The 23,044-nt window shown below is 54.4% G+C and overlaps 8 protein-coding genes across 8 annotated transcripts; 5 read left to right on the top strand and 3 right to left on the bottom strand.

Moving 5' to 3' along the window:
- Positions 1 to 13: 13 nt before the first annotated feature.
- OLE1 (stearoyl-CoA 9-desaturase) lies at positions 14 to 1,785 on the top strand (the record flags this gene model as incomplete). Its single annotated transcript, XM_076680974.1, has 3 exons — positions 14 to 434; positions 506 to 1,359; positions 1,423 to 1,785. The coding sequence occupies 3 exons, from the start codon at positions 14 to 16 to the stop codon at positions 1,783 to 1,785; spliced, it is 1,638 nt and encodes a 545-aa protein (XP_076531906.1).
- Positions 1,786 to 4,281: 2,496 nt separating this feature from the next.
- ARP2 (actin-related protein 2) lies at positions 4,282 to 6,082 on the top strand (the record flags this gene model as incomplete). Its single annotated transcript, XM_076680973.1, has 9 exons — positions 4,282 to 4,326; positions 4,398 to 4,425; positions 4,494 to 4,871; positions 4,954 to 5,176; positions 5,245 to 5,308; positions 5,379 to 5,481; positions 5,550 to 5,725; positions 5,806 to 5,864; positions 5,974 to 6,082. The coding sequence occupies 9 exons, from the start codon at positions 4,282 to 4,284 to the stop codon at positions 6,080 to 6,082; spliced, it is 1,185 nt and encodes a 394-aa protein (XP_076531905.1).
- A 273-nt stretch (positions 6,083 to 6,355) lies between these two features.
- Positions 6,356 to 7,002, top strand: JCM15063_002804 (uncharacterized protein; the record flags this gene model as incomplete). The annotated part of the gene is made up of 4 exons (XM_076680972.1): positions 6,356 to 6,374; positions 6,531 to 6,736; positions 6,796 to 6,872; positions 6,978 to 7,002. 4 exons carry the CDS (start codon positions 6,356 to 6,358, stop codon positions 7,000 to 7,002), a joined length of 327 nt encoding a protein of 108 aa, XP_076531904.1.
- A 403-nt stretch (positions 7,003 to 7,405) lies between these two features.
- On the bottom strand, positions 7,406 to 8,723 carry ARO7 (chorismate mutase ARO7; the record flags this gene model as incomplete). Its single annotated transcript, XM_076680971.1, has 8 exons — positions 7,406 to 7,483; positions 7,548 to 7,816; positions 7,894 to 8,138; positions 8,199 to 8,220; positions 8,303 to 8,437; positions 8,505 to 8,547; positions 8,615 to 8,660; positions 8,719 to 8,723. The coding sequence occupies 8 exons, from the start codon at positions 8,721 to 8,723 to the stop codon at positions 7,406 to 7,408; spliced, it is 843 nt and encodes a 280-aa protein (XP_076531903.1).
- Positions 8,724 to 9,187: 464 nt separating this feature from the next.
- Positions 9,188 to 10,839, top strand: MAS1 (mitochondrial processing peptidase; the record flags this gene model as incomplete). Its single annotated transcript, XM_076680970.1, has 5 exons — positions 9,188 to 9,220; positions 9,282 to 10,285; positions 10,351 to 10,390; positions 10,452 to 10,686; positions 10,754 to 10,839. 5 exons carry the CDS (start codon positions 9,188 to 9,190, stop codon positions 10,837 to 10,839), a joined length of 1,398 nt encoding a protein of 465 aa, XP_076531902.1.
- A 3,442-nt stretch (positions 10,840 to 14,281) lies between these two features.
- On the top strand, positions 14,282 to 15,268 carry JCM15063_002801 (uncharacterized protein; the record flags this gene model as incomplete). Its single annotated transcript, XM_076680969.1, has 2 exons — positions 14,282 to 14,348; positions 14,433 to 15,268. 2 exons carry the CDS (start codon positions 14,282 to 14,284, stop codon positions 15,266 to 15,268), a joined length of 903 nt encoding a protein of 300 aa, XP_076531901.1.
- A 1,623-nt stretch (positions 15,269 to 16,891) lies between these two features.
- Positions 16,892 to 20,801, bottom strand: JCM15063_002800 (Zn(II)2Cys6 transcription factor; the record flags this gene model as incomplete). The annotated part of the gene is made up of 11 exons (XM_076680968.1): positions 16,892 to 17,060; positions 17,138 to 17,835; positions 17,909 to 18,075; positions 18,140 to 18,227; positions 18,289 to 18,407; positions 18,482 to 18,573; positions 18,653 to 18,855; positions 18,926 to 19,247; positions 19,317 to 20,090; positions 20,158 to 20,258; positions 20,529 to 20,801. The coding sequence occupies 11 exons, from the start codon at positions 20,799 to 20,801 to the stop codon at positions 16,892 to 16,894; spliced, it is 3,006 nt and encodes a 1,001-aa protein (XP_076531900.1).
- A 569-nt stretch (positions 20,802 to 21,370) lies between these two features.
- Positions 21,371 to 22,414, bottom strand: JCM15063_002799 (acetyltransferase; the record flags this gene model as incomplete). Its single annotated transcript, XM_076680967.1, has 5 exons — positions 21,371 to 21,514; positions 21,588 to 21,762; positions 21,839 to 21,937; positions 22,012 to 22,134; positions 22,224 to 22,414. 5 exons carry the CDS (start codon positions 22,412 to 22,414, stop codon positions 21,371 to 21,373), a joined length of 732 nt encoding a protein of 243 aa, XP_076531899.1.
- Positions 22,415 to 23,044: the final 630 nt, after the last annotated feature.

The raw sequence follows: 23,044 nt of genomic DNA, 5'->3' as shown, positions 1-23,044 counted from the left end.
ACCCATTCGCACCATGCCCGCTTCTACCGGCGTCACTTCGGCACTCGCCACCAACCTGCCGCACTCGGTCGGACCCGAAGCCTCCAAGGCAGACGGCCGTCCGCCTCTCCGCCTTCGCCACCCAGACATGACGAACATGCCCGAAGACTCCTCGGACTCGGACCAGTACGGGTCTGATTCGGAAGGCGAGACGACTGCTGTCGACGAGGTCTCTCCCGACGACAACTACGTCCGCAAGGTCCTCGCAAAGGAGCGACCTCTTCCGCCCATCACCTGGAAAACCCTTCCGCAGAACATCAACGTCATTTCGACTCTCGCTCTCACCGTCGTCCCGGCCTTGTCCATCTACGGTGCCCTGACGACAGAAGTCAAGTGGCAGACCGCGCTGTGGGCCGTCATCTACTACTTCTACACCGGTCTCGGTATCACTGCTGGTGCGTTGTCTCTCCTCTCGGCTCACTTTGCCTGCCGTTCAGAGCTGACTCGATTCGTATTGGCACTTCAGGCTACCACCGCCTCTGGGCTCACCGAGCGTACTCGGCCGGACTGCCGTTGCAGTACTTCCTGGCTCTTGGAGGCTCGGGTGCCGTGGAAGGATCGATCAAGTGGTGGTCTCGCGGTCACCGTGCGCACCACCGCTACACCGACACCGACCTCGACCCGTACTCCGCCAACAAGGGATTCTGGTGGTCACATGTCGGATGGATGCTCGTCAAGCCCCGTCGCACTCCCGGAGTCGCCGATGTTTCGGATCTCTCGAACAACGAGGTTGTCAAGTGGCAACACCGTTGGTACGTGTACCTGATCGTCGGTATGGGCTTCGTCTTCCCGACGCTCGTCGCCGGACTCGGATGGGGAGACTGGCGCGGAGGCTTCTTCTTTGCCGGAGCTGCCCGTCTCTTGTTCGTGCACCACTCGACTTTCTGCGTCAACTCGCTCGCCCACTGGCTCGGAGAGACTCCGTTCGACGACAAGCACACTCCCCGAAACCACTGGCTCACGGCGCTCGTCACGATCGGCGAGGGTTACCACAACTTCCACCACGAATTCCCGAGTGACTACCGCAACGCGATTCACCTTACTGGCTACGACCCGACCAAGTGGTTCATCTTCATTGCGTACAAGCTCGGTCTCGCGAGTCAGCTCAAGACCTTCCCTGACAACGAGATCCGTACCGGACAAATCGCCATGCAAATGAAGAAGATCCAGAAGGATGCCGAAACGATCAACTGGCCCAAGTCGTCGAACCACCTTCCCGTTCTTACCTGGGACGAGTTCACCGAGGCGTGCCAAACCCGTCAACTTATGGTCATCAGTGGATTCATTCACGATGTGTCGACTTTCATCGATGAACACCCTGTACGCATCTCTTGACGTTCTCCAGATCGCGAGCTATTGACTGACGATGTTGCCTTTTTCCAGGGAGGACGTGCTTTGATCAAGACCCGCCTCGGCAAAGATGCTACGACCGCGTTCCACGGAGGTTACTACGACCACTCGAACGGTGCTGCCAACTTGTTGGCGCAGTACCGCGTCGGTGTCATCGAAGGTGGATGCGAAATCGAATCGCTCAAGAAGTACTCACAACTCGTTGAAGACCTCAAATTGTACGGTGCCGACGGAGTCGCTGGCAAGTCTGGCGACCTGTCGACTTCCGTGCGCAAGACGACGGTCATCAAGGGTGATCCTCAACTGCGACACGCTGCACTTCAAACTCCGGCCAAAGTACCGAATCTCCGCGACACCCGAATGCTCGGAGGTCTCGGCACTGCTGTCAAGGCATAAGACACTTTATACCTTTTCAGCAATTCGAAACTCTCTTTCAACCGAATAACCAGCAGTCGCAGTCAGTACCCCTAGAGTTCCCTTCGAGTCAATCTTACCCTTCTTTGTAATCCTCTTCGTTTGTGCCACCAACTTCGTTCCCTCAGTACCCCTTCCTTTTCCCCATCTACTTTACGGAAAAACATTGCAAACCCCCCCTCCGCTTTCCTATTTGGAAAGATCTGTTTTCACCACCGTCAGTATCCTCTTTGTGACAAACTCGTCTTTTGGGTCTCGTTCGTTTTCTTTCCTTTTACTTTCGTTGTAGCCCCTTCTCCACGCTCCTTTATACACTCTCCCCCGACCCAGTGATAGAAATACTCTCGGCCCTTGTTCACGTTTGTCGATACTCGGCTTGCAAAACAATCTTTTCCAAAGGAAATCTCCTCAAGATCACTTTGTTTCCAGCGCGAGTTTGCATTGAGATGGATCAGCATTCATTTGTAGAACTTCGAAGATTGACTGTCGAGTGTCAGAAGAATGCCCGGTCCTCGATCTGAATGATTTTCTCCATTCAAGTCCGACATGGGTCCTCTTCTCGCGCTCATCGCGAACTTTGTTAGAGAGCGGAACCTCTGGTATGGCTGTCAGTATATACCTCGTAAGCCGGAAGAGGTGTACAAGCATCTCTTTTGACAATCTCTCAGTTTTGCTCCGAATGCGTCTCGCTTCATAGAGACCATTCCGTGAGCGCCTGCACTCTGTAAAAACGTACACACGCGAACAAAAAAGAAAACGAGACAACTCGGCTTGTTCTTGCGCTCCTTGGGAAACCGCAGGAACAGAGTACACAGTAATGTTCGCTGCAAGTCTTATAACGCAAGCTTTGGAATTATAGCTTTCTCGGGTTGCTGGCAGTAGACCAATCGACTGTGAACGACGGAAAACTCAGCAGTGTCTGATCGTATCAGCTTTTGGGCTCAGCGATCGGATATAATACTCAAAAAGCGCACGAGCTGCGCTCAACAACATGTTTCCTGGCGCGATTTGAGTCGACCAGTCGCGAACCTATCGTGAATACAAACCCTAAGCAACGGGATGAAACAAACTGCCAGTAGAATTTCAGATCCTGAGCCAAAGCGCAAACATGAACAAACGTTTTACTGGTTGTCCGCTTTCTGGGACCCAATTTTGAGTCAACCCGAAGAAGAGGAATGCATCATATGACGAGCCTTTCGAGGTTCATTTTTGCAGGATGCAGCTCGTCAAGCTCTTACAGTTTGCTCGAAAGAGCTGGCAGTCAGGACTCGCTTCTTGCAGTTTGATTGCCTCTGTCTGCTTTTGTCCTAAGAACATCGACCATTCTGACCAGCTCCCCTCTCTTATTCCTGACGACAAGCTCAGATTCAGAGGTCCGCAGAATATGTCCTGCTACAAGCCATGAGCTCGGAACGATGGCTCATGTTGTCTCAGCGCGCAAGGCCCTTGGTCTCGCGGATGGAACGATTCAGTCGCTCAGAGGGTCGTTGGGTACTTTGTCTCGGAAGCTCAGAGGGAGCTGAAAGATGAGAGCCGAGAGCTCGGTCGTCGCAAGTCGGACAAGCAAGAGCCCACGTCGAATGAAGGCTCGAATGAAACTACAGAGCTCGGAAGGTAAGGATCTACAGCATCTCTGACTACGGGAAGAACCAAGAAGAACGAGCAGACGTTACATCGAGCAGACCTACACACAACAAGGCCGAACGCAGTCAACCCCGCGGGGATAAGTCGCCATATATAGAGACGATCCGCAAAAAGGGTGAGGGCCTTGCAGGAATGGGTTTGGACCAGATGTGAAGCTGTCGATAAGCTACGAAGAGGTAAAGGGGAAAGAGACATCCGCGCCGCACGCGGCGAGCGGTCGACTGCGATCTGGTTCGCTTTCACTCACTCTCGGACCGGAGGTTCGCGTGCATCGTTCGAGACATCTCGTAGCTTTGGATCAGCTCTATCCGGACCGCGTCTCGCACCTTCAAGCCGAGCGACATCATCAAAACCGAGTAACCCTCGTCATCCTCGATCTCCCCACCTTGCCCGCGCACTAGCTCTCTACTCCGACCCTCCGCGCCCTTGACCTCGAGCGTAAGCGGCAAACTTCTCGTACTCTTATCTGCTGGACGGTCCTGCAACATGCATAGGGACGGAGGAAAGAGACGATGACACGATCACAATGACCACTCGCTACACCAAATCCACCGATACCTGTCTTGCAAGGAGACACGACGTGTCGAATCCAGACGCTGCACATCTGCACCGTCATTGGAGCCGGGAATCTCAGGTCGAATACAGAGCACTGTCGGTGTTGACCGATCGAGGTGGAGCGGGCCCGTTCCTCCGTTCCCTCTTTCGCCAGCGCCGTAGAAACCGCTCTAGTGGTTCCTCCTCCCCCGGCCGGCAATCTGAACGATTGCTACGGATACAAGCGAGCCGGTCCTCACATTGCAGCGTCTGACCATGGTTGTACCGCGTTGACAGACAATGGCTGAATACGACACGCCTCTCGTTGTCGACAACGGAACTGGTGTAAGCTGTCCCATGTACCGAGACCTTTTCTCGCTTGTGGATTGCTCACACTTGGCGCGTTTCTCTCACAGTTTGTCAAGTGCGGTTATGCTGGATCCAGTGAGTTCTTCCTCGTCCCTCGTGGAGGGCCAAATAAATCTCATTTACTGACTCGGCTCGTACGACAGACTTTCCGGCGCATGTGTTCCCGTCGATCATTGGACGTCCGATCTTGCGAGCCGAGGAGCGTGGCAACAACTCTTCGACTGCAGCAATCCAGGACATCATGGTCGGAGACCTCGCGTCCGAACACCGCTCTTACCTGCAATTGACGCAACCGATGGAACACGGTATCGTCAAGAATTGGGACGACATGAAGTTGCTTTGGGACTACACGTTCCAGGAAAAGCTCCGAGTCGATCCCCAGGGCCGCAAAATCCTGTTGACCGAACCTCCGATGAACCCAACCAAGAATCGCGAGAAGATGGCCGAAGTCATGTTTGAGGATTACGGATTCGGAGGGATCTACGTCGCGATCCAAGCCGTGTTGACCCTCTACGCTCAAGGTCAGTTTCCTCTTTCTCTCGAGCGCTTTGTCCAGTTGCCGTATTCTCACTCGTCAATGTTTTTGTTTCCCCATATCGACAGGTCTTCAGACTGGAGTCGTCGTCGATTCTGGTGACGGAGTGACGCACATTGTGCCCGTCTACGATGGCTTTGCGCTGCCCCACTTGACCAAGCGACTCGATGTCGCCGGACGAGACGTGACGAGGTACCTGATCAAGTTGTTGTTGATGCGGGGTTACGCATTCAACCGAACGGCAGATTTCGAGACGGTCAGGCAGATCAAAGAAAAGTTGTGTTACACCTCGTAAGCATCTTACCTATCGTCTCGTTTTCCTCTTTTGATCAGATTCATCTTGACGAATATGCGAACAGCTACGATTTGGACCTTGACAAGCGGCTGTCGGAAGAGACGACTTGCCTCGTCGAGAACTACGAGGTCAGCACCCTGTCTCGCAATCGCAGGATTGACGTCCGCCTGACCCATTGAATGTATCGAAAAACTTTAGCTCCCTGATGGACGCGTCATCAAGGTTGGATCCGAGCGATTCGAAGCCCCCGAGTGCATGTTCCAGCCTCACCTCGTCGACGTCGAGCAGCCTGGTGTTGCAGGTCAGTCGTTCGACATACTCCTTTTCATTTATCAAAGCTGAACCATTGGATCCCGGTGTCATGTGCAGAGATGCTGTTCAACACGGTTCAAGCCGCTCCGGTCGATGTCCGATCGGAACTGTACAAGCACATTGTCCTCTCGGGAGGCAGTTCGATGTACCCGGGATTGCCTTCGAGGTTGGAGAAGGAGATGAAGCAACTGTACTTTTCGAAAGTGCTGCACGGCGATCCCGAGCGATTGAACGCAAGTCGTTTCTGCTCTCTCTCTTTTCATCGATGGCTGAGTCCTGATAATTATTTTCGTTCTCGCGTCTCGCTCTACAGAAATTCAAAATCCGAATCGAAGACCCTCCTCGACGAAAGCACATGGTGTATTTGGGAGGGTGAATCTCCGCTTCCCGCTCTCTCTTCCCTCGAGACGTCCTCGATTTCGTGAAGGAAAAAGAATTGCTGACATTCCCTCCTTCTTGTGTCACGTCGCTCCTTGTACAGTGCCGTCCTCGCCGACATCATGAAGGATCAACCTGCGTTCTGGGTTTCGCGCGAAGAGTGGCAAGAACAAGGAGTGAGAGCTCTCGACAAGTTGGGTCCTCGCGAGTAGAACCCACAACAAAGAAAAAGAGAGGATAGGACCTGTTGTAGTTGACTGCTAGAAAATTAACTTTTTCGTCATACGTGGTGCGTGACGAAACAGTGCATGCGAACAATCAAAAGAGAGAGAGAGAGAATGTTTCGATTCGGAGCGGCGGGAGGGTGTTTGCACCGCCTCTCGGGTTCGGCAAGACGACTTGCGAGATTCTTACTCGGCGCGCTCCTCTCCTCGGTCTCGTCTTTTGTATTGACGCCACCTACAATCGGCACTCGGTCCTCGCAAATGGCATACAATCAACAATGTAAGCTAATTTGGATCACTCTCGACCAAGATCGACGAGCGTTGGAAGCATGCTGCGAACAGCGCCAAGAGAAACCCCCGTCTCATCAAGCTGGATATCGCCTCGTATAGAGGACTCGATACTCATCAGAACCATCTTCTTGTGAAAATCTTGTAGATCCACAACAACCGCAACAAGCGTATCAAGGTGGTGGGGAAGCAAACTCGTATTACGCACCGCCTCCAGGTGCAGGAGGAGAGAAAGGGTTCCAACAGTACGGATACCCTCAACAGCAACAACCGATGTATGGACAACAACCCATGTATGGTCAACAACCGATGATGTACCAAGGACAACCACCTATGGGCTACCCTCAGCAACATGTAATTTCTCTTTCTCTGGCAAGACTCGAGATTCGGGACCTCATTGTGTTCTCCTGCAGCCTCAATACGTTCAACACAACTCGGGACCCATGGGAGGAGGAGGTGGTGGAGGTTGCTGTGCAGGTATCCTCGCTGCGTGTGCATGCTGGCAAGTCTTTCTTTCTTCTTTCCTGTTTCCCCAATCCTCGTACCGCTTTTTGACAACGATCAAGTCGTTTCTAACATTTGCTTACCGTAACAGTTGCTGTCTCGACATGCTCTTCTAAGTTCACTCCATGATACTTTTCCGCTTTCTTGGATGGAAACCCTTTTTTTTCCCTTTTCCCTTCATGTTGCTGTACGACTATACCACACCTTGACACTCTCTGCCTTTATTTCTTCTTCTCCCTGCTCGTTCTCGCCGTCGTCTACAATCAAACCTACTTGGTCTCGCCCCTTTTGCCGCAAACAAGCAAATTCCATACACGAGCACGATTCCTCTCGATCCGAATCGGTGTTTGGGGTTTCGGGCAGGGGAGAGCGAGACCAAGATTTAAACCTGATCAAACCCACCAAAATCTTGTGAAGACTCTCTTGTCCGCTCTCTGTAAGCGAAGGATGCATGTCGGCCAGATATGGTATGTATGAACAAGTGGGTATTCTTTTCATGACGAGGGGAGCCGTGAGAAATCAAGCACGCTCGGTATTGGCAAACTTTGCGATTTGTTCCGGAGTGAGACCGTCCAACCTGTGCAACAAGTACTCGACCTGGGATGAAAACCAGAGTCAGTAACTAGTACTGCCTTTATGAGAGAGAGGATAATCTCCTGACCTCGACATCTTTTGTCAACGGGATGATGTACTCTCGGTACAACCTGACGACTTGTTCGACATCGACTCGATCGACTGAACTCAACGGTTCTCCATCGGGTCCCAATTCGGCACCGTACCATCTTGCCTTCTTGGCAAGTCGAACCAACAATGCCGCTTCGACTGCAGGTTTCGTGATCAAGTCCAATAGGGCTTGAGGGTTTGGGTTTTGGATATGCGGTACAAACGCAGCAGGGTGTTCAAGGAATTTCGATTCCGATACAAACATGCCTTTTTTTTTGGAGAAAAAACAAGTTCAAGTCTCGGAAGGTTACAGCGAATATATACGAAAAAAGGGATATACTCACCACAGTGAATCCGTCTCGAGATGGCTTGCAGACATTCGAGGTCTCGAGTCCCTGCCGAACCGTAGTTGCCATCGTCGGTTCCGGCTCGACTCGTGATCCGGGGTACGATCGATTCCGTGTAGAACGACAGGATCCGTGCGTTCACGTTGATCTCGGTGGGATCATGCAGCAAAGGCGGGTACGACAGAGGTGGCAGGATCGGAGTTGGAAGTTCTGAGCGAGGCGTGAATGGGTGTTCGTCGGGACTGAGATTGCAAGGAGATGAGCGAGTATTGTGATCAAAGAATGCGAAGGAGATTCTTCACCTATCGAATCGACGGATCTTGGCTAGACAACGTGAAGCAAACGCAAGATGAGATCCTATAGAACGCCCTCTGGAAAAAAAGGAGATGGAAAACTCGAGACTGACCGTGACTGACTTCGGTTTCCCTCAAGAGCCACTCGAGCCAACTCCCGGTGAAGCCATCGCGATGAAGCACTTGGGAGAACCCTTCCTTGGTGTACATCTTGGGATTGTGAGCAAACTGCGCTCGCTCAATCAAGACTGTTTCGAGAAAACGCTCCGAGTCAGTGGGTTCGGCACGATCGGGAAACGATGGGGCAAGACTTGCGAAAGATGATGGTGTCTTCGAGTCGAACGAGCGTGCGACGGATCTGCCGAGCACCGCGAAGAACCCGGCGTCAATCATTGTCCCGACAGGCTCAAGCGAAGAGAGATTACGTTGTCGAGTTTGAGCGGATCCGTCTCGGTTTCGCGAGTCATGAAACTGGTTTGATGGATAAGTCAGTCTCGACGATCTAGGTGATTACGAGTCGCAGTCGTACTTCATGGTGACGAGAGGCTTGGAGAGGACGAGATGGCGGCAGTCGGATCCGAGTGAATCTCGACTTGGAGGCGAGCGTATTCACATCGGGTTGAGACCTCCCTCCCCCCTCCCCGCTCCTCTCGTTCCTCCCCGTCCCGACTCGCCAGGCCAGTGACCCCGACATGTTTGCCGCCAGGTCTCTTCTCCGCGCAACCCGCCGCCAGGTTAGTCCAATCGAGCGTTTTGCCTCGTTTCCATCAGCCAATCGACATTCAGCGCATCCCGCTTCCGTCGTCGAATCGAGCTACACTCTCACCCGGGCATGCAGTGCTAGCATACAAAGGTGTCGAGTGCATGGAATAGCACGGTGCCAGGCCCTCTGTGGCTGCGCGCACTGGCGAGATACGGAGCAGTACAACTCGCGAGTTGGACACTTGCACTCGCGATCTACCCGCCTCGACGACGCGCACAGGAGTCATTATGGAGACATGAGCAGTCGACATCTCTCGATCCCTGGACAGGTCCTTGTTTCTCGGCGGATGTCGGTAACTGACACTTGGTTCGGTTTCCTTCCCTCTCCAGGCTCCTGTCTTCCAGCGATCCCTCGCCACGCACGTCGCGTCGCCGCTCACCCAGATCTCGACCCTCTCGAACGGCCTCACCGTCGCGACCGAGTCTTCCCCCTCGGCCTCGACCGCCACCGTCGGAGTCTGGATCGATGCCGGTTCGCGTGCCGAGACCGACAAGACGAACGGTACTGCCCATTTCCTTGAACACATGGCGTTCAAAGGTACCGGCAAGCGTTCGCAACACCAACTCGAACTCGAAGTCGAGAACCTGGGCGCGCACTTGAACGCGTACACTTCGCGTGAGCAAACCGTCTACTATGCCAAATCGTTCTCCCAGGACGTTGGCAAGTCGGTCGAGATCATCTCGGACATCCTCACCGGCAGCAAACTCGAACAGGGTGCGATCGAGCGAGAGCGAGACGTCATCCTGCGCGAGCAGCAAGAGGTGGACAAACAGATCGAGGAAGTCGTGTTTGATCACCTCCACGCCGTCGCGTTCCAAGGTCAACCCCTCGGCCGCACCATCCTCGGCCCGAAAGAGAACATCCTCTCGATCTCGCGCGACGACCTGTCCAACTACATCAAGACGAACTACACTGCCGACCGCATGGTCCTCGTCGGTACGGGAGGCGTCGAACACTCGAAGCTCGTCGAACTCGCCGAATCTCACTTTGGTTCGCTCCCGACCTCTTCGTCCCCGATCAAACTCGGTTCCTCGTCCAACAAGACCAAGCCGGCGTTCATTGGTTCCGAGGTCAAGATCCGTGATGACACTCTTCCTACGTGCAACGTTGCGATTGCGGTCGAGGGAGTTAGCTGGTCTTCGCCCGACTACTACCCGATGCTTGTCATGCAGAGTATCATGGGTAACTGGGATCGTTCGCTCGGTGCCCAATCGATGCTCTCGTCGCGATTGTCGCACGTGATCTCGGCGAACAACCTCGCCAACTCGTTCATGTCCTTCTCTACCTCGTACTCTGACACTGGACTCTGGGGCATCTATCTTACCAGCGAAAAGCGAGTATTTATGTAGTAATAATGCTGCCGCCAGGTCAAAATGCTGATCTTCGAACTTACTACAGCTTCACCAACTTGGACGACATGACCCACTTTACCCTCAAGGTATGCACGGCTGTTGTCCGAGCTAGAGGGAAGAAGCTGACTGAGCGAGCGTTTCTTCTAGGAATGGCGACGCATGGCGAGTGCGCCCACTCAGGCTGAAGTGGAACGGGCCAAGGCGCAACTCAAGGCTTCGCTCCTGTTGGGACTTGACGGCTCGACCGCGATCGCGGAGGACATTGGTCGTTCCGTCGTCACGACTGGCAAGCGATCGACCCCGAAAGAGATCGAGGCTGCGATCAACGCCGTCACTGTTGACGACATCAAGCGATGTGGACAAAAGTACATCAACGACAAGGGTCAGTCTAGAATCTGTTTGCTCTCTATGTCTCTCGTGTTCACAGGCTGACGAGTTTCGAGGATTAGATATCGCCGTCGCCGCTGTTGGACAAACCGAGGGTCTCCTCGACTACGCTCGTCTCCGTGCCTCCATGTCGAGTCTCCTCTGGTAAAACATAGAAGATCTGTTTTTCTTCCCCCCTCGACACCCTTATTTTCTTTCTACCCTTCTCGCCGAGATCAATTTTTATTCTGTTCCCTCCTTTTTTTTTCTCTCTCAAGAGTGCACAAACCCAAAAGCCTCATCAATGTATACCGCCCTTTCTCTCATTCACAGCAGGGTTCGCACGAAATGGAAGGCAGGACGGACGAGAGTGCGACGAGAGACAAGTCTCGGGCGCGAGTTGACATCTTTGACATGTTTGACATCTCTCAAACTCACTTACTCGCCCTCTGTCGCTCTCGGTCTCTCTTTACCCTCGCTCGATTCATGATTCATAAGCGCAACCGCGAGTGGCTGTACCACTGCAACGAGCGCTATCACGTCATGCTGCACAGGGCTGCCTGCGTCGTGCTCAGTCGAGGTCAGTCTCTTGCCTCGCGCCATCTCGCTCCTGACCAACACTGACAATGCCAAACCCGTCTCGCGATTACCTTCAGCGTTCCCTTCATGGCCGACATTGCTCGGAACAACGGAGTCAGCCGTGCGATGCGCTCGAGCGCTTGGCGAACAACAAGCTGTGAGTTTGCTCATGAGGCTCTCGTTTCACTCTGTTCGTCGCGGTGATGTGCAACAATCGCGACGAGGGCATCGGTGGCCCACACTGAGCGAGCGATCCTGGTTGTCGCCATAGCAAGCGACGGATTATAGTTTGGGGCGAGGATCAGCTGACGCGTCCCCGTGCGCCGCTCAGATCACCGGTGTCCTTCTTTTTCAACGGCCGAAACCTTGCTAATTCGGGCTCTCAACCTCCTTTTCTTTTCGATTCACATCTCTCCGACTCGATCCTCTTCTTTAGCTCTCTCACCCACCTTCCTCTCGTCTTCTCACCTCTTCTTACCTTTCCAGTCCTATTCGTGCCAGCCCCTTGCTGAATCTGGGTGAGTTCGGTTTCTACGATCCGCTGCGAGGTCAGACTACCGTACGCGCATGGGGCCGTGCTGATCGTGTCCCGCCTCTTCCGTTTGCCTTCCCGCCCTTCTACACCTTCGTGCAACATCATTGTCGTCGTCGCACAACGAACACTTTCAGAACAGCTGATCTTGTGCGAAACATCGGAGGACCTCGGGGCGCACGGCTCGTGCCGCCGACGCGTCCGCGCACGCGCACCCGCAGAAGGACGTTGGTTATCTTCCGGTTACATCCACTCCGGTGTACATACTGACGGTGGTTCAACTTCACAGCCGTATCGCCCGCCAGAGGCTACGCAGGCATCGTTCTCGGGCGGCAAAGCACACAGGTTTCCAAGAAGCATACTGGCAGGTCACGATGCTGCGCAGCGGTTCCATGCTCAATCCTCGTTTGTCCGGTACAGTTCGCTCAGCCGCAGACCCTTACGCCTCTTGCAAGACTGCTAAGGGAGCCACCCGACAGGTGAAACTCAAGGGCAACAAGGGTTTCGCTAGAAAGAGCACCGATGCGAGTCATCCTTTCCTTGCGTTTCTTTCTCAAGCTTGCTAAGAAAGACTTCCCAAGCTGCGCTCCCCTGACGCTAGGACGAGCGTCAACTCTCATCCAGAGAAAGTGACGCAGGGGAATGGTCGACTCGCTCCGCCGCTCTGACTAGGGAAAATTTTGTTGCCCTTGAGCTTCACCTGTCGGACGGCGCCCTTCGCAGTCTTGAAGGAAGCGTAGGGGTCCGCGGCTGAACCAACTGCTCTGAACAAACGATGATTGAGCATGGAACCTCTGCGCAGAGGTATTGTCGCCTGCCAATGTACTCTTTGGGTACCTGTGGGCTTTGCCGCCTGAGTGTGATGCCGACATAGCCTGTTGGCGGGCGATAAGGCTGTAAAACTGAACCACCGCTCGACGGCGTAGAAGCGCTCCCCGCCTTCTTCCTCCTCCTCAAGCCGAGCGCAGCCCCTAGGTGAGTGTCGCTCGCAGACAAGAGCCCATCAGTACCCTCCACACTCATGTCAAAGCTGTCGGTATCGTTTCAGCAGGATCTGAAGGCTCTTTCCTGTCGTCTATCGGTATCTCTCCAGCCCCGTGAACTTGCGCAAAACGATGTGGAAGACATGATCGCCTCGTTTCAACTCAATCTGGTATTGCTACGTAAGCCGGACTCTCTGTTGGAGGCGAACCCGTCCAAAACGAGGCTGATGACCTGACAGTCCGATTCCTGCCGCCCTCGCCCGGTTATGGAGCGCATCCGCCGGGATCAAAGCTCAACAGCGCCGCGACAAGCCCGACTTCGCCACTCCATACTCGAGGACACCGAGCAACAACGTTGGGAACTACTCGATGAACGCCGTTGCTGCAATGCGTTGGCCGAATTTCGTCGATCCGACAAAGGTTTCGACACTTGTGTGCACATCCACATAAGTCGTCTACACCGAGAATTGGCGCCATCCGTACGCCCGTTTTTGCGAGACTCTTCGACTTTCTTGTCAAACCTCGTCAACATCAAGGATGCTCGACGTACAGTTTGCGGGGAGGCCGAAGACCGACATGCCTTCCTTGATTTCCGTACGTCGAGCATCGTCGATGTTCACAAGTTTCGAGAGGAGAGCCGGCGGGTCTCGCAGTCGGGCGTACGAGTGGCATAGATTCTCGCTGTACACGACTTCCTCGAGGATTGTCTTTTCGTTGAAGACCGCTGAAAGCGCACAATCGTTTGTTAGCTGAACATCGGATCAGTGCGACGACCAAGAAATAGGCGAAAGTAGCTCACTCTCGTCGTAGCTCTCGACGTAGACGCGCACGCAAGAGTCGATACCTCCATCGAATGAATGAGGTTCTGTCAGCGCTGCACATCCATGGCGAGTAGTACCAGATGTATTTGCTCGGGGTCGTGGAATGTAAAACCTGAAGTATTGACGAGATTTGAGAAGAGATCGATGACCAAGCGGAAGAGAAAGAAGCGATGGCAGCTTGTCGGGAGCCGCGTCTCTGGAGTCTCGCGTGGAGAAAAGGCATGAATAAGCGGAGCTCAACGTATCGATGGATAGCGAAGGATAGCTCGATTGTCCGACAGGGTACGGTACAAAGGGAAGTGGCTCGAGCAGTTGAACATTAATCCGGGGCCAATAGAATAATCACTGAACATCACCTTCCGATGGAGGGCTCGGGTTCAGTACATTCCCGAGTTAAGTTGACCAGATACAACAGAGGTCTGGCCAGCCATAGACGGGTTCAGACGGTCAAAGAGAGGCGAAAGTGAGCGAAGTTGGGTTGACCGGTGCGTCGCGTCGGGTGGTCGCGCTGCGCGCGCTAGCGCGACTTTTTTTTAGTGTGTACTTAACGGCGATGATGCTCCGCCAAGTTCCCTTTCTGCGCCTCCTCCGTCAACCGCTGGCCGGTGTTTCTCCGTGCAACATCTCTCGCCTCTTGCATATCTCGGATCAAGCTTCGCCTTCCAAGCGAGTTCAAGGACACGACCTTCGATCATCATGTTGCAGCTCTACTTGGTCCTCAGTGCCTTGCCATTCGTCTTGGCACTCGATACGCAACTTACACGTGAGCTTTGCTTGTTCTTTTCCATGCGCAGTTGGCAGTAAGCTCAACAGGTCGAAACATCCATCACTTTCGTCTGTCAAACAGCCTTACACGCTCTCGAACCAAACACTTTTGCTCGAGTGATACGACCAAAGGATTCTGCAAGACATGGCTTGTACGAGAAACGAGCAGCTGGCGTCGGATCAATGGTGACGGACTTATTGAGCCGGGTTGAAAGGACATCCGAAGCGGTCGAGACAGTCGCAACGAGGAGGTCAAGAGCGGCAGTACGTGAAACTGTCGCGGACCAGACTGCAAGAGTCGGTGCAACTTTTCCGACGACCGCCCTCGCGACCCCCACGACACTTTCCTCGTCGTCCCCTTCAATCGCTTCTTCTCCTTCGACCGCACCTATACTCTCGACTTCAACCGTCGAAGAATCCCGTTCGACTTCTGCTGCTCCAACTTCCTCCCCGATCGCTTCTGAGCAGACCCTCTCGAGTACGGGCGAGGTGATCAGCACCGGCCTCGTGACCACACCAAAATCCGAATCCTCTGCTACAACTTCTGCAGCCTCGGCTAGTTCGTCGCTGCCATCCTCGGCGTCAAGCGCGGTAGCGTCCGAATCCTCATCGGTATCTTCCACGATCTCGACCTCGACGACTGCAACCGCGCAGTCCGAGACCGAACCTGCCGTCGGAACGACCGTTGATGCCCCGAAAGTGTCAACCGCTCAAGCGTTCTCGACCGCAGAGGCTGTTACGATCCTCTCAACTCTCGGAGACAACGGAGTCGAAACCGTCTATTCAACCTTGGCCGACAACCAAGCGAGTTCGACCACCGCACCGACCCTAAACAGTTCGGCGCAATCATTGCATGCAAGAACCGTCGCGCTCACGTCGACTTTGCTTTCGGCGGCAGTTCTCCTCCAAGTGCTGTGAGGAAAAGGATCGACCTGCTCTCTGCGAAACATTTACTATCCCATCCGCTCTCCTTTTTCTCGACTCCCGATTTCGTTTCATTATTTCATTTGTTGTACCACTCCTCTAAGATCACGCTCTTCTACCTTTACCCTGGTAGTCTTTCTTCAACATCTAATGGATCGCAACCCGGATCAAAGCTGGACTTTGATTCTCGCAATAGCATTGAAACCACGAAGCATTTCCCGGAAACAGATACTCGATTACGACTCGGATACAACACTAGTCCTTTCCCCGACTCAGGCTATACAGAGTACAGTTTGGTTGGAATGACCAGTATATAACCAACAGCTTTGAACGCTATCTTGCAGAATTTCTGTCTCTCTCTCTCTCTTTGCCTTTTTCCTCCCGGCTGTGGCCGACGTCGGGATAATGCTTTTTCGGGCTGTACCGGGGCGGTGTTGAATGGCTCCTGGCCGAAGAGAGTGTTCGCGCACAAACCACCTCGTCGCCGAATTTTCTGCGTCTTCTTCCTGGACGTCTTTGTCCTTCTCGTCCGCGTCTTCCCCGCATACGTCAGCTGCTCCGAGCTCGATCCTCGTGCCCGCAGACAAGAGCGTCAGCTCTGCCTTCCGAATGCAAGGGCCAGTCGCTGGCTACATAGTCACGCTCTGCGCTCATGGTCGTGACATGCCTGTAATCTCGACCGACCCGAACAAAGTGTCCAGTGCTAGAGCCGAAGCGCGAAAGTACAATAACAGCAGGCTGTATTCGGATTTCCGTCTGAGAGGTCCGTGCTATCGAGGAGCTGCGGACATGACGTGAAGATACGGGCTATGCACCGCAAGATCAGCTGACTGTTCGAGTCATGGGGTAGGGGAGCTTGCGCGAACCAGGGGACGCGGGGGTGAGAATATGCGGACGCGGACAAGGAGCCAGCCCGTCCGTCTTTTCTCTTTCTCTTTCTCTTCTCTTTTCTTCACTGCCTGCCTCCGCCCCCCCCTTTGCGAGTTGCCGCGACACGTTCGCCCTCGCACCTCACCTCTCGTCTTCTACGGGGATGGGAGGTGCAACAGAGTGAGTGACGCTTCCCTCCGCGCTCCTCCATGTGCTCGACCCGCTGATTTTATCGCGATATGCTACAGCCTCCCGAAGCACTCGTTTGACTACGAGGCGACAGGATCGACAAGCTCTGATGCGGGTACGTCAAGTACTGTCCCCTAGACTGTGCAAGTCAAGCTTACGCCTTTTTTGATCCGCTGAAATGTCACCTTTTGCCTCACAGCGTGGTGCAAGAAACGGATTCCTTGAGTGGAAACCGGCAGCCCATTCCGAGGGTGCTTGTCGCGAGCAAGTCCTACCCCGTCGAAACGTTTGACAAGCCTTTTACCTGACAATGACTCTTGTCGATGCAGGTGTCGCTCTCGACTGAAAATGTTCATCCCGTGCGTTGACACGGGATAGGTCTGAAAGTGCCTCCGGGCTGACCAGTTACAGAGGCGGAGATGAAGACTCGCTTTTTTTTGGCTAGTTGATCCGCTGAAATGATACAACACTAGAATAACGACAGAGAAACAATGCCTGGAGTCGAGCGGCACGAACACAGACTTGAGTATTCTTCAAGTTGCCTACAATTGGGCGTCTTCAGACGCTCATCTTGAGGTCTTCAGGGGCTGCCGGATTCATGTTTGCTTTGTCCCCAATCGAATGCGGGGACGTGTTGTTCGATGGGCCATCAAACGCAAAGTTCCAGTTAAAGTCGTTTGTGAGAATCGGATCAAACGCATCCGCAGTGGTGGGTAGAGTCGTATCTCTTTTTGTTACGAATTTGTAGCAGAGATGTCAGAACTCGAGGATCCACCAAAAGAGGAATATCGGAGGGAAACTCACTGCCAATCAAAGAACCCACTCGCTCCTCGACCGATCAAGAGACTGTTGAAAAAGTGACTGTCGGACAAGAAATTGTCGACACCTTCGAGCGCAGGTTGGCTCATGTGAGACGAGGAAACCGATCCATCGAGACCGGGGAACCCGGTTTGGCCGAAAGCGGACGGAGTCTGAGGTCCTGATGCGAGACCAGTGCGGTACAAGGGCAACGGAGTTGGCATGTTCGAAGAAGCAGCGAATGGGTTCGTGAACGGGTTCGTTGTAAAGTAACTCGGGGCCGGAGAAGCAGGGAGGGGACCCGCGAGCGACGTCACGGGATGTTGATCCGCAAGAGTACCTTCGAGTCCGGCTGGTGGGTAGGTTCCATTCGTCGGAGGAATCGCAGACGGAGGCATAGCTGTCATACCCCCTCGAGTCATGATATACTCGGCAGCATCATCCCCATCCCCACGCAGACTCGTACCTCGAGACCTCCCTCCGTTCTCGAGCGCTTTCCAGCTCGCCCCAAGCGCCCGAGTCATCAATAGGCATGTCATCGCTGAATGCCGCAGGTCCCCTTGCGCCGCCACTTGACAATCCCGCATGACCGTCAGGAGGAGCTGCTCGAGTTCGTCGGACGCGACGAGCTGCGAGAAGCGCGAGTTTGACACGCGGACCTTGACGAGGAACACGGCCGCGTACAACATGAGGAGGAAATTGACCTGAGGCACATCCGCTGAGACATGTGAGTAAGGTCTCTCGAGAGGAAAAAGGGTGCAGCTGTGAGAGTCTTACATCTGGGCAATGGCGGAGAACGCTCAACTCGGCATACGCATGTCCCAACGAGAGCAAGCTTTTGGCTGCCGAAATCGTTGAAGAGACAGAATCAGGATCGTCGGCCGCATCGCCGTTGCGCAGCATTGTATGAAGTGGAATCGTATTGAGGAACAATTTCGACGAGTCTGGTTTCCAGGCAAGTATCAGTGGCCGATCGCGTCCAAGAGGATGTCGCGGACCTCGACGTACAGAAGTAGAACAGAAGATTGTTTGCGATCGGTTCACCCGGTTGCGGGCACCAGCGCATCTTCCATTCGTCCATTCTCGAATTGAAGAGCTGTGTGGATTTTGGCGTCAATTCAAGCTCACGCGCTCAAGATGATCACGAGCGTGCCCACCTTCATGACGATTGGGCTTGGCATCTCGTCACTTGCACTGCTCAAGCCATACAGACGATCCCGGAAGGTGTCCATAACCTGACCAATGATGGTCTGCAATTCGACGTGCGCAATGACCCCTGACGCAGACACGGAAAATTTCAGTCATGCTACGGCGAAGGAGAGCTGTACCGAGCAGGATTGGGCGGCTCACCGAGATCAAATGGCAGGCAAGACGGATGCAGAGGGAGCATCAGAGGTTTCGCCTCGTGAATCTGGTAGGGACGACCCATGACTGCCGACATACTGCAAGCGACGAACACCAACGACCAGGGCTCAGCTATTCGGACAAAACTTGCTGAAGGGGGGTTCTGATGCCACTCACTTGCGATCAATGACAAACACCATCAACCAGGTTCGCTCTTTGTTCAGTGCGTCCCAGATGTCTTCTTCTCCAACCGCTTCCGGGCCAGAACGGGGCAGATTGATCCATGGATTGCTCCGGCCCGAGGTGCCCGGCTTCGACAAGTGGTAATCCACCCAGGCCGGCGGACGGAACAAACCCAGCTCGAGGCCTAATCGAACAGCCTGTCGACAACAAGACGAGTCAGGTCCAATGATCAAGCCCCTGAGCGACTGGAGAGAAGCTAAAGCGTACCATGCCAAAGTATAGCCATGCGCGCTTTGGCCTCTCTTCTCGCCCCGCATCATCGCCTTCGCCTTTTGGAGGATAAGTCCAGACGGTAAGAATGCAGCATGCTTGAACTGCCTCGACGCTTCTCTCGCCCATGCTGAGGCAGTCGACGAAGCACTGATGCGCTTCCTCGTAAATCTTGTTGTGCAGGGTCGGATCCGAATGAAAGCGAGACGCGACCGCGAGCATGACCGTAAACAGGAACGGTGACTTCTGGCATACCCATGGGGCCGTATGCCGAGCGGGATCGAGGATCGGCAGGTGTATGTAGGCATAGTCGAAGAAGCTGCAATCAGATGCCGGCCGTGTCAGCTGACTGACCCGCGATCAAATAGACCAGAACGGGAAAACGTACATCGTGAAGAGTTCGACTGCGAGCTCGGGAGTGACGATCCCTTTGCTCAGGACCGCTGGAGTCGTACCTTTCGCTCGCATCTCGTCCTCGTCCATCGAGCCGAACCCGTTCACGTTCTTGCGTTGGATCGCGTTCGTGACCGTACTCAGTTTGAACGATGGATCAAGTCCTGTCAGCTTTGTGCGCCCGTCGATCTGCGCGGCGAGCGAGGCGTCGGCGAGCATTGAGAGGCTACTGCCATTCGTACCGGCCGGGGAAGGCTGAGATGGATGGGCGGGCGAGGTGTGAGACGGGGTCTTCGACAGCTGGCGGAGTCCTGAGGGCGAGTTCGAATCGGGCGCGGTCGAGATGAGCGGCAAAGACGCCATTTGCGAAGAGGTCGAGAGGGGTGCAGCGGTAGTTGGAGACAAGGCGACTTGAATCCCTCCCTGCGGCGATTCGAACGGACCGATGCTCGATGCCGACACCGACCCGTACCGTGCTCGCTTTGACCCGCGCTGGCTCGTCGCGGCGGTCGAATCGGCATTCTCATCCGAGCTCGTTGGGCTGTCGCCAAAGTCGGTCAAGGCGACCGTCGAAGCCCGCCGATTGTGTCGATTGGCAGGCTCGACGCTGCGCCCGCCCTCAACGAGTGAAGCCTGAAGCTGCGAAATGAGCTCGGGATCTGGCTTCTCGCCAGAGCCGATCGAGTCGAGCACCTCCGAGAGCGACTTTTCCACTTGACGAAACCTGTCCTGGAGGGTCGTTTCGACCGAGGGTTTGCTCTTCTTGTCTCTGTCGGATGCAGCAGCGCGATTGTCAGCGAGTACCGCCGGAATAGCGAGAGAGAAATTTGACCGACTTGGACGGCCTTTTCCCTCGTTTACTTTCGACAAAGACGCATTCGTGTCCTCCCGCTCGACAGCGCTTACACGGTGGCTCTTCCGCGCCGTCACATCGAGTCTGTGTGCGGGGATGGTGAAACAAAGTTAGCCGAGCGGGGCCTTCTTGAATGGCGCCTCGAGTTCAGCTCCTAGTTGCTTGATTCTATTCCCCCCTCCCTCTATCCCAGTTCAATGTACGTGCGAGCATCTATCTGACTCGGGTTCATGTCGTATGAGAAACCTCGAGCGGAACCTTCCCCACTTTTTATACAATCTCAGCCGAGTCCTGCCGCCAGTCCCGCCTGTTCCCCCTTTTGTTGACCACGTAATCGACGGTCTGAAGACTGACCTTGAGTTTGCGACACCCCAAACACGCGCGACTAGTCCGTTCACCTCCATTCGCGGTCTCGACTCGGATTCCGCCTTTGATCGCGTTGGTCAACGCGTTCCCTTGCAACGGTTTACCATCTGGACCCAACACAGCGGGCAGCGTCGAAGGTCGATCCGAAGTCGACGTCGAGCTTGTCGAAGTCGTGCGGGGTTTCGATTTTGACGTCGAAGGCGCGATACTGGGACCCGCCGCCCCACGAGTGCTTGGACTGACTTGGACGTCCGTTGTCATGCTCTATGCTTGACACGAGCAATGGGAATCGTGTGCGGATGTCGGAGGGGGCCGGACCTTGGGCAGAGCGTGATTGTGTGGAGGAGGTTTGGTGGGGCGGAGTACGGTGGCACGCAGCGTGAGCGTCTAGAAGGACCGGCTTTGGGCCGATTAGAGTCGCAAATAAAACGAAGCTAATGTTCTTTTTTGCTCGTGAATAGACTTTCGGTCGAACCCGTTTGTCAGAGCAACGCACCTAAACCAAGTGGCAGTAGACTGCGAGGGACAAGGAACCGGATCAAAAAATGAAAACGAAACAGAATCTAGCGGACTCGTGACTTGCTGGAGCGTTCTTCGAAACTTGCTTACTTGGGAAGGTCCACTGACGATCCAGCTTTCGTCTTGTACGCTTCGAACCGTCCCTGACAAATCTATCGGCTGCTCGTATTTTGCAAAGCAAATTGGCATCGAGTGCGCGGGGGGAGACCCCGGCACGGCAGCGAGAACATAACCGGATTCTCTGATGCTCAAGCCTCTTGTGTGGCGGCAAACGAAATCTGTGACATGCCTCGAAATACAGCTACAGGAGTCTACTTGGCTTTGACCTCCTCCTTGCTCGGAGGGAACCATTCCTCCTCGGGGTGCTCCTTGAAGTATTCGGTCGCCCAGTCCGACTCGATTTTCCTGACGATCCTTGCCGGGTTTCCGACTACAACGACGAACGGAGGAACCGACTAGAACAACAAAGTCGAGTCAGGCAAAAGAAACGTTGTGAGGCAAAAGGCGACAGGGAGCAGTGGCACTGACTTTGGTCACGACACTGCCGGCTCCGACCGTCACACCTCGCCCAATCTTGACATTCGGCAAGACCGTGACGTTGCCCCCGAACCAGCAATCGGCTCCGATATCGATCGGTCCGCCAAGTTCGGGTCCGGTCGTTCCTTGTCGCACCGCAGGATCAAGCGGGTGCGTGGCAGCATAGCTCAGAAACATGACGAAACCACAGTGAGTTTGCGGTAGGCGCGAGTCTTGCGATTGGGACACACAAAGAGACTCACAGGTGAACGTTCGGGCCAAACAAGCACCGGTCCCCAAGCGTGATCGTACACGTGTCGAGCGCGATGAACCCAAAGTTGGTGTACACTCCCTTGCCGAGCCTGTTTCAGGCATTAACATCCGTCAAATGCCTGGCGAAAAGATATTCGTACCCTCGAGCCGAAAGCATGCTTACACGACACGGTCACCATAATCGGCTTTGAAAGGCGGTTCGAACCACGGGAAATCTCCCAATTGCGCTTCATCCTCGTCCTCGTTCTCCTTCTTGGGAGGCAACTCGGGCAGAGTCGGTACGCATCTTGCTCCCAGCGAGGGTACATCAGGAAACGAATTCCGAGCGAACCAAACGAGGGATTTTGGGAGTTTCAGAGAGAGTGGAAAACTCACTTTTTGAGCAACTCGACCTGCTCTCTCCTCGACACGTGACTCGCATCACGGTTGTATTGAGCACACGCTTGACTCGCCCGTCGTCGATCGGCGATCAAGTCGGGTACGAACGCACAGTACAACTCGCCGCGTTCCATACGAGAGCGGTTCTCGGCGAGGTTGATACCGTTCCATTCGGTTGGAGCTGACATCGAGTCTGATGGGTGCTTCTGTGAGACTATCGAGGTCAAAGAGTCAATCGATTTCGCTTTATGACAGACACGTCGTCAATGTATCGGAGCAGAGAGTGGGGCGGTAGTTGGGCCAGAGTGGAAGCGAGCACTACTCACGGAATAAGCTTGCGAATGCAGGGTATGGATCAACCGGGATTCGAGTCGACAAGTGGAAGAGAGCCTCGGAGAAGAAGACGACAAACTGTTGCGTCTTGGCAAACCACCGGCGCAATTATGGATGACGGGACACCGCGCGCGTGTCATCCCAGAACGGCGCGATATTTTCTCGCCTTGGACCCAGGCTACGCAGGGCCCAGTGCATATACTAGCCAGAGAGCTGCAGCATCATAGCACAGCGAGCCGCTACGACATGGTTTCGGCTAGCCGGAGGCGCTGCACCGGCGCCTGTACTTATAAGCTAGATCAGCGCCGGTCCGTTCTTCACTCCGCGCGAACAGTCATTCTGTAGAACACAGCGCGCTCAACTACGTATTGCGCAAAAGTACGCGGTATGAACCGCAAAAGAACTACACAGTATCGGTTGTGGAATTGCAACCTTTTTCTTTTCTTTTCCCCCCACTCGTTCTACCGAGCACCCTCCTTCTTGCT

Source organism: Sporobolomyces koalae (assembly GCF_050403365.1).
Source record: "Sporobolomyces koalae JCM15063 DNA, S_koalae_JCM15063T_v1_ctg50, whole genome shotgun sequence".
Taxonomy (NCBI): domain Eukaryota; kingdom Fungi; phylum Basidiomycota; class Microbotryomycetes; order Sporidiobolales; family Sporidiobolaceae; genus Sporobolomyces; species Sporobolomyces koalae.
Note: the sequence above shows the minus strand (reverse complement) of the source record. Positions and strands in the feature narration are given on the sequence as shown.